Source organism: Alexandromys fortis, unplaced genomic scaffold (genome assembly GCF_014885135.2).
Source record: "Alexandromys fortis isolate MF-2015 unplaced genomic scaffold, M_Fortis_MF-2015_v1.1 scaffold_396, whole genome shotgun sequence".
Taxonomy (NCBI): domain Eukaryota; kingdom Metazoa; phylum Chordata; class Mammalia; order Rodentia; family Cricetidae; genus Alexandromys; species Alexandromys fortis.
This window is the reverse complement of record NW_026068281.1, coordinates 281,694-291,502: the sequence shown is the minus strand read 5'-3', so window position 1 is coordinate 291,502 and position 9,809 is coordinate 281,694. Positions and strand designations below refer to the sequence as shown.

General features: G+C 47.2%; 1 protein-coding gene across 1 annotated transcript in view; it reads right to left on the bottom strand.

Moving 5' to 3' along the window:
* Window positions 1–204: 204 nt before the first annotated feature.
* Window positions 205–9,809, bottom strand: part of LOC126494768 (serine/threonine-protein phosphatase 2A 65 kDa regulatory subunit A alpha isoform-like) — a 22,413-nt gene continuing 12,808 nt past the window's right edge. Inside the window, exons 5-13 of the mRNA XM_050132182.1 lie at window positions 9,171–9,309; window positions 9,000–9,070; window positions 8,434–8,568; window positions 5,864–6,037; window positions 5,507–5,567; window positions 4,785–4,939; window positions 3,802–3,944; window positions 783–874; window positions 205–657 (exon numbers count right to left, since the gene is read on the bottom strand). Coding sequence (XP_049988139.1) covers window positions 641–657; window positions 783–874; window positions 3,802–3,944; window positions 4,785–4,939; window positions 5,507–5,567; window positions 5,864–6,037; window positions 8,434–8,568; window positions 9,000–9,070; window positions 9,171–9,309 — 987 coding nt within the window. The 3' untranslated portion in view covers window positions 205–640. The remainder of the gene's footprint in view (window positions 658–782; window positions 875–3,801; window positions 3,945–4,784; window positions 4,940–5,506; window positions 5,568–5,863; window positions 6,038–8,433; window positions 8,569–8,999; window positions 9,071–9,170; window positions 9,310–9,809) is intronic.

The following is a 9,809-nucleotide window of genomic DNA, read 5'->3' as shown; positions in this document are numbered from 1 at the left end:
GCTTCATCCCGGGACACTGCCGAGCAGCCTCTGGGCCTCCTGCCCTGCGGCTCTTGCTGCACTCTTGCCAGCTCAAGTCCTTCTTCCTCTCATGACAGCAGGAGGGATAGCTAGCTGCAGGACAGCCTCCTCAGGAACAGAGCAGAGAACCAACCCCAGGCAGCGCTCTTTCCGCCATTCTGATGACTAAGACTAGAGACCAGCTATTTCTACACATTTATTTCTCTGTGATAAGAGTGGGGAAAGGAATAAAATAAAAATGGCACAATTGACACACACAAAAAAACATGGTTCAAGGGTTGGAGAAGGGGAGGTGGTGAGTAGATGGGTGAGGGGTCCCTATTACAGCAGCAGGAGCCAGTGACCTAGGATGCTCCATCTCTCCCACTATGGGCAGGAACAGCCAGCTTTTCCTTTCAGGCTGCTGCCCTGCCCCAACTTGCACTGTCCCAGCCCCTTGGGAGGTGGACAGAAGTCTTCCCAGGCTACAGAGAGGAGGAACCGTGCTGGGGGAGGGGCCTGGGGTCAGACCATGCACGGGGAGTGACAGTCATTGGCCTCCACCTACCTCCCTAAGGGAGGTACTTGGTGGGGGTTGGAGGGCGGACACCAGAGGCCGGCAATGGTTCTTCTTCCAGCATCAGGCAAGAGACAGAACTGGGGAAACAAGGAACAATCAGGCCTCAGAACTGGACTACACTGCCTACCTACACTACCAAATTCTGCCCCCTCCCCAGGCGCCCTTACCCTTCTTTCAGGGCTCTATACTCTCAGGTCCTTACCAGTCAGCGCCTCCTGGGCAAAGTACTTGACATCTACATCCTGGTCCTGCGTCAGCTTCTCCAGGATGGGCTTGACTTCACTCTGCAGTGTGCTGGAAAGGGAAGAGAAAAGAAGGTGGTGAACAAGGCTAGGCTGAGACAGGGGGATCACAGGCAGGAAGATGGCTCCTGTGCAGGTAAGCATCAAGAGAGTCATACCATATCATAAAGCAGCATATAGGACAAGGGCACACACAAGTAGGCTTGGAATTAGCTAAACAAGGATACTCTGAGGCGCCCAGGTGAGCACACAGGTCTTGGAGCTCAGCAGATTCCTTCACTGACTAAATGTATATTCACTAAGGCACTGTGTGTCTGGTATGAATACAGAGGTATATCACTCTAGATTCTTACCCAGATGAGCCCAGACCAGAAGACAAGACCAATTAATGGGCATGGCAGAAAGATCAAAGGCTTCCTGATTTCAAGGGGCCCTGAAGTTACATCTACACAGGGAGATCTGCTAAGTTGTGAGACATGCAGGCACATCTCAGAGACAAAGGTTTAAGGCTATGAGGCAGAGACGAGACATACAGGCATCAGATGTCTCCTTCAGTTAGTAGGCAGCTCCTCTTCCCCCCATGCAACCCTCCCTCATTCCTAACACTTAAGGTTGCTTTGCTTCTGTTGTTTGCTTGCTTGCTTTGTTTTGGGGAGGCAGATCTTACTATATAACTATACATGACCTCAAACTATATAGCCCAGGCTGGTCTACAGCTCATGACTTTCTTGCCTCAACCTGTAGAGTGCTGGGAAGCTATGTACCACCATGCCTGGTTATTAGACTTTTATCCACAAAAAATTATTTACGAGTGTGTGTGTTTGTGCACACACTTTTGTGAGTTCTTGGTAACTGGTGTATGTGTCAGGCTAGGATACCCTAGAACTAGAGTTATAAGCACTTGTGAGCTTTTGTCTGGGTGCTGAGAAGTGAACCAAGGTCCTCTGCAAGAGCAGCTAATATTCTTGACCATTGAGCCATTATCTCTCCGGCACCCATCTATTTTAAACTCAATATAAATGGCTTATTTTCCTGCGTCTAGCATCTCCCTCAAGATGATGCCAATAAATCATCCATAATTATACATGTTGCTACTTAGAAACAGGCATCTTTTTTCTCATTACTAAGTTCTCTGTCCTGTGAATAAGTCACGCTTTCACTGTGTGAAAGTATTTAGCTGTTTCTGTCTTATGGCTACTATACATAAGGCCACGTGTTGGAAGACAATGTTGGCTGGTCAGAGGTCATGGCCTCCCAGTGGCCTAGCAGTTTATCTCAATAAGCTTGGTAAAATGGAGCTCCCTCCCTCCAGCAAAGGTTCCTGCTCTCTACTGTCCTTGTCTGGAGAATGTTCCTGAGCCTGAAGGACTGACTTTATCTAAAAGCTGTCCTAAACCAGCTGCAGATTCATCTTTAGCTTGACCCTTCCATAGTTCCCTGCTGAGAAGACTCGTGGTAGGAGCTGCTACAGGACCCTACTGCCACATACTGAGCCTTGTGATAGGAGCATGCTACTTAATGCAAATTAAGATTTTACATAAAATTAATGCAAATTAAGCCCCAGGCTCGCAATCCTATATTTTCCTTATATTCTAGAATGTATTCACTGAAATCTGTCAGAAGGCTGTCTCTGTACTCATGGGTCACCATGTCCCACCTGCCTCCTTCCCCTCTTGACCTAGTGGCCAACAGGCTAAGGGGGACAGAGGACATCCATAGCCACTACATTTGTGGTGGGTGGTGGGAGGAGGAGTACTCATTTCTCTAAAAGCAAGGCCTAGCTCAGGGTCTACACCGACCTAACTGCATCCGTCCACTTAAGAATGCTCAGCCTTTAAAGCCATCGCAGGTGGGCATCCCAGCTGTACCACAGCTCCCACCAACCTAGTGTTCAGAGTACTTCTGCTGTAATCCGTGCTGTCCCAACAGCCTACGGTGCTCAGCACCTAGTCGGTCGCACCTTCTCAGGTGCTCACTGAGCACATGAAGATCCTATTTTCAAATTAGCACACATGAACAGGATTCCTCATGATACTGTCACACATACTGCTTTGATGGACAACTTGCCTCCTCCGTCTCCTCCCGACTTGCACCTTCCTGCTTCCAATACTCCCACTTGAACGCCACAACCCTCCTTCCCAACTGAGACTGGGAGTTTCCTTGTCTTCCCACCTATAAGATACTAGACAAATTCTTTCCACATAGAAACATCTCCGCCCTGTCAGCAGATGCACAGCTTTCCATTTCCATGAGGCCATCTTGTCAAACTCTTCCTTATACAACTCAGCTGGTCTGTGTGCTGCCCATGTCATGAAGACATTCTTCTGTATTTTCTACACATTTTCTTCACAATCCTGATTCTAGTTCGAAAACTTACTTCAGATGAATTTGTTTGTGCAGAGGCAGGAATTCCACTTATTTTATGTGGGTATCCAAATGATCTAGCCATTTTTAGAAAAAAATGAACATTTTTCCATCAAACTGCAATGGTACCCGCTGTTCCACATGCCTGAGTGCTTTGTGTGCTCTGGAAAATGGTTCAGTGAGACATGAATGTCCACTTCACCGTTTCTTAATTATGTATATACATGTTTCCCAAAGCTTCCCAGGGCACCGTTTAATAGATTCACTAGAAATGTTAAGTGTACTTCATTACTTATATTTTGGTTATTTGATGTCTGTGGTACAAGTGTAAATTTTAGATACAAGCGTAACTTAATCTACACAGATAAAATATCTACATAAATAAATATTGGCTAATTTCATTTTGGAGCAATTCATTGTAGCACAAGGCTGCAACTACCACCCTCTCTTTTCTTTCATTCTATTTTGTGGGAATGAATTCTCATTCTAAAACAGAAAAACCAGACTTTGTGCAAAGTAAAGAAGCAGCAACTAGGGTTATAAGCAAGACGGCTTCAAACCCTGCCCCTCATCTTCAAAATATCTAAGATGTTTAGAACAAGCCTCAGACCTCACCTGTTGTCAAGAATGGGTCCTATCTTCTGTAGTGATTTGGCCACATTGAAGCGGACATTGGCAACTGGGTCCCCAGCCATACGAAGCACTGTGGGCAACATGTGCTTGGTGGTGATATCCTGCCCACAGACCTCAGACAGCACCTGAAACCAGTGAATGGCAGAAGCATGATTAGGCAAGTCTCACTACTAGGTCCTCATGTCTCCCCACCTGACCAGGCCACCTGGGTCATCGTCAGGTTCCCAGAGGAACACGGGAGGATCTGGGTCCAGAGGCATCAACCCAGGAGAGCGGTTACCCTCTTGTAGCTTCAAAATCCCTCAACAGTCTTCTTTGAGGATTGACTGTGCTTTGTCTGGATTTCCTTCATCCTCAAGGTTTGAGTGGTTTTGATTCCTAACTCCTGAAATTCCTCCTTAATACAGGAGTCTCCAAATTGTAGTATGGAGGAAATGAGTCATTTCCAAGCCATACTTTAGCTTCTAGTGTCAGTAAAACAGTAAGAATAAGTAAGACACTAATGAAAATCAGTAACTATGCTCTGACACAAAAATCAGAGCTGTTCTATGTCTTCTGTGGCTATTACATTACTCTTCACAGCCTGGTAAGCACCATCATAAATCCACAAAAGTGAGCAAACCAAAGCATTGACTATTAGGTGCTTTGATGTGTGACACAGCTGAAACTGAACTGGGTCAACTCCAGAGCCACACGCTTGCTCTCCTGCTCAGCAAGCAGAAAGTGAATGTGCTTCCGTTTGAACACATGTGCTCTACTTGCCTCTCAATCTTGGATCTCTCACCATGCAATCCTTAGCCCCCAAAAGCCTGATCTGACACTGTAGACTCAAGCTTTTGCCTGCAGTCTTCAGAGACTCATCCCTGGCCCAAATCATGTTTCTATTTACAAGCAAAACACCACCACCACCTTCATCTTAGGGGCACTCCCATTTTCTGGGGTCGACAGTCAGTCAGGGTGCTTACATTGATGCAGAAGAGTGTGGTCATGCGGTGCAGGTAGTTAGGGTCTCCAGACATGGCTAAGACCTTGGGGATGATAGTGGCATGGGCCCACTCCTTCCCAAACTTCTCCACTAGCTTCTTGAGGTTGCTGGTGGCAGCCTCACGGATGGCGTAGACTATAGTAGGGAAAAGGAAAGGACAAGGGAGGTGATTCAGGGTGAAGGACTGACCATGACCACACACACCTGTTTCTGCCTAAGGTGAGGCCCCAGTGGCCAGACCACACAGATTCAGTCAATTCAGCCAAAATAAGAAACAGCGCTTGCTACATTTTGCCCAGTTTCTTCTCTTACAGCACCTTCTGGCCATCCAAAGAGACAGACGCCACTTGCCTCATTATCCAGAATTACTAACTGAGGCTCTGCTTGTGCAAATTACATCTCAAGCTATGTAAGCATACTACTTAAAACTGCTTGACTGAGAAAAACAAAAACTTTATTTTTTTTTAACCACTTAATAAAACCAAGGAACAAGTGTCACAAGGGCCCGAGAGACCACAGTGAGAAGTCTTTATGTTCGAGTTTGAGTGTAGGGCTCCACAGACACCCACTATACCCCACCCCTAACCTACACTTCTCTAAAAGTTTTTAAACAACAACAGGTGAGCACTGACAAGGAAATGTGCCAGCTCATCTGTCCTTGCAGCTACGAACCTGTCCTGCTGTATTGCTGGGGGTACTTACCATGATCCACCAGCCAGGCCATACACAAAGAGTTGAGTTTCTCATCAAAAAATTCCACACCCTGCGGAGGGGAAAAGATTGGTAAGGGCCTGAGGGGGAAAAGGGAAAGAAGAAAGAGAGGGGTCCCAGAGAATCAGGCAATTCTGGTCCCCACCAGATCTGCCAGTCTTCTTCCTCTGACTGAACTCGTTGCATCAGTTCCTGAGTTCAGACATCCCTCCACGGACAGCTGTCACTGCCTACACGGAGGCTTTAAGCCCCTAGTTACAGCACCACAGCCCTGGCCCTAGAGTTATGCCCAGACCAGACCCTGAAATCTATCACTTCATGGCCAACAAAACCTGGCTCCTCACTCACCAGCTGTCCAGCCAGCAGAGGCATGTACTCAATGATGGCCAGCCGCACTCGCCATTTGGCATCCTCAGCCAGCTCCACAATGGCAGGGAGCAGGGACTGAGAGAGTTGCCGGATACCAATCACCTCATTCACGCAGTCCAGGTTGGAGATGATGTTCAGCCGCACCTCGGGACACTTGAAAAGACAATAGGATTAAAAGAGCACTTCGTATAGCAGCCTTAGAAAAGTGATAGGACATTCCCCCCCCCCCCCCCCCCAGACGGTGGGACTGATCTAACGGGAGCTCACCAAGGCCAGCTGGACTGGGACTGAACAAGCATGTGATCAAACTGGACTCTGTGGCTGACAATGAGGGCTGATGAGAAGCCAATGATAATGACACCTGGTTTTGATTCTACTGTATGTACTGGCTTTTTGGGAGCCTAATCTGTCTGGACGCTCACCTTCCTAGACCTGGATGGAGTGGGGAGGGCATTGGACTTCCCACAGGGCAGGGAACCGTGACTTCTCTTAGGACTGGAAAGGGAAAGGGCGGGGAAGTTGGGGGAGTGGGAGGAAAATGGGAGGAGGTGGACATTTTTAATGAATTTAAAAAAAAAAGTGATAGGAGCAGGCAAGGGCTCCTTTCTAAGTTTCGTCCTGTAACTTGGAATATCCAAATATCCATCTAGTCTTAAGGGTAGCTGAGGTTCTCTGCTCAACGGGCTGAAGCACCTAGTGTCTAGGACACCAAGGAGTACATGTGTAGGGCCTATTATCATTCTCATCACTTCACCTTGCTAATGCCAGACCAGGGAGCACATGTGACGAGCCTCTGACCTGCCTGATTCCAAGCATTGCAAACTCTGGTTTATAGTCTGTATCCATCCACACTCACTCTATAGAGCAGAGACACCCATAGGGAAAAAAAAAAAACATGGATTGGTCCCACAGAGGCCATAAAAAGCAAGTTCTCTGGAAAACCCAAATCCAAGAAGAGATTTTTATTGTTTGTTTTAGTCTGGTGTTTGCTTTTTTGTATCTAGAGAACCAGAGTTGCGAATGTTAGACCTTTCAACTGACTTCATAAACCTTCTCTAAAGAAAGACTTCTGAAGTAGGAAATAGCCTATGAGAAATCTATTTCCCATCCTGAGAATGATAATTATAGAATCAGTCACTAGGCACTCCACAAAAGTGTTCCATTAAAGAATTTGAATGGGCCAGGAAGTGGTGGCTCACGTCTTTAATCCCCAGCACTCAGGAGGGAGAGACAGGTGGATCTCCATGAGTTTGAGGCCAGCCTGGTCTACAAAGCTAGTTCCAGGACAGCCAGAGCTACATGATGTGGGAGTGTCATATATCAATCTGTTGATTTCATTGGTTAAGTTATAATAAACCAGCTGCTTGGCCTCATGGCTTGGAACATAGATGGGAGGAGTAAACAGAATAGAATTCTGGGCGGAAGAGGAAGTGAGGTCAGACTCTGCTCTGCTTCCGGAGACAGACCCGACAGCTCTGCTGGAGCAGAGACGCCATGCTCAGCTCTCCCAGGCAACTCCAACCCACGATGGACTTAGGCTAGAATCTTCCCGGTAAGCGCACCTTGGGGTGCTTACAAACATTATTAGAAATGGGCTAGTCCAGGGGCGAGAATTAGCCTGTAAGGGTTAGAGTTCATGGGCCAAGCAGTTCTTAAATGAATACAGTTTGCGTGTTGTTATTTCGGGCATGAGCTAGCCAAGCGGCCGGGGTGTTGGGGACACAGCCCCGCCGCTCTTATTTCAACAGCTACACAGAAAAATCTTGCCTCCAAAAAAATAAAAAAAGAATTTGAATGGACAGCAGTGCATCCAAGAGTTCTGGCTCTCTCTCATCTCTCCCTAACATTGGCTACTACACTTTCTTAACAAACAGATCTCTTGCAGCTACAGCACTTGCCTACAGGTTCAAATCCAATTCCCTGAGCTGTCACCACAGTGACCTCTTTGGTCCTCTGTGGTCTAGGTCACCTGCACAGCCAGGTATGGTGACCTGACTGGCTATGGTCAATGGAACACACAGAAGACACAAGCTCGAGCCAAACCCTTCAGTGGGCCAAGAGGTAAGATTACAGCTGTGACTTCAGACTGAGAAAGCCAGGCCAGCAAAGTTAATCCCTCACCACAGGATCAGCTAGAACGATGTGAGAGGAATCCTAACTTTCTATGGCACTGTATTAGGGTCTCTATGGTACATGAACCTAAAAATCATGGCGTACCTCTCCCGGTACCCACAGTGTCTAAATGGAACTATGGGATGGATTACACATCTGTTCCTCTCCACTGGCATACTCTGTGCGCCCCTGAGGATCACCAATGTCTTGGTCTTTGCTCATCTTCTCAATACTTGGGCAAAGAATGAGTATGAAGTTAAGGGAACATGAAGAACTATCTAATAAGAGTGAGCGAAAAAGCAGACACTTTTGCCTGTCGTCTAGCAGGAGTGTGAAGTGTGGTGTCTGGTGCCAAGATTCTAAACATTCTTGGAAAACTGGGTGAACAGTAGACTACCATCTCTGCAAAGTGCTGAAAATATTCCTGGTGCTCTCACCTCATCCTTGAGCTGAGCCAAGAAGAGTGGCAAGAGGTGTTCGATGGTGTTGTCTTTGCCGAGAATGGGAGAGAGGCCCATGATGACTGAAGCCAGTGCTGATTTGACGTGTTGGTTGGCATCTGAAACGAGCTCCTAGAGAGAAGGAAGGAGGAAACCCAGGGTCAGAAAAACCCCTCGTGGCAAGTGGCTACACATACCTTAGTCCTGATGGCCTGAGACCACTCTCCTACTTTTAACACAATCAGGGCAGCTCAGGCACGCACTGCATGTATTCACAAGTCCTCCCTTGCTTGTTATGTGAGCCCTGCTTCCAGCAGCCACTGCCCCATTCCACAAGATCTGTGGATGAGGGAACTCAGTGGCCTTTGAAGGCAAACACATCCCTTAGATCTTAGTGTCAGTTGCGACCCTCAGATTTTGACTAGAGACAAACCCAGGACTGTTAAACTCAGATACTGTGTGTCCCGAAAGGATGCAAACCTAGTTTGGCTCTGAATATACTCAAAACCAAATCTGCACCCCTCTCTGGAAGTCTCAAATCCTACAACCAAGCACTCTATTACCTTGATGCAGGGCAAGATCTGGGTCATGATCACATTCTCCCGACAGTCAGCTGAGAGATTCTCACAGAACTCTGTGGGCAGAGACAGAAAGGTGCTGGTTAGCCTTGATGGCCCAGTCCCATTTCTGCCTCTCAGACATCCCCCAGCTAGGTTCTGATTGCCAGCACCAACCTTTGACCTTGTGGGAGGCTGCGGCCCTCACCTCGGCCTCACAGTCCTTCATCAGGTTCTGGAAGGCAGGTACTAGATCTGTTTTGGTGATCTCAGGCCCCACTGCTTTCTGGAGCTGTACATAAAGAGGAGGGCAATACTAAGAGTCTGGCAGCTGCTCAGAGCTAACAAGGCAAAAATTGAGGTGAAGGCACCAGGACGAAGCTAAGACACAGCACTGGGGACCTAATACCAGCACCACAACACTATCATGGGTGAAGTCATCACCTCCTTGAACTCTGGCTTCCTCAGAAACAGAAGGAAAGTTCTAGGACATCTACCACTATATGTTTTCCATTTACTCCAGGTTACTTGGGTTGGATTTTCCATTACCTACAGTAGGTGGCTCCCACTTTCATCTGACAATATCAGCATATTTGTATTCTATCTAATTGGCTACAAGAAGTATCACTTTTGTAAATTGAAGTAAGAGGGCCAGGCGTTGGTGGCACACGCCTTTCATCCCAGCACTGGGGAGGCAGAGGCAGGCGGATCTCCATTAAGTTCAAGAGCTAGTTCCAGGACAGGCTCCAAAGCTACAAGAAACCCTGTTGTGAAAAACCAAAAAAAAAAAAAAAAAAAAAAAAAAAAAAAAAGAAG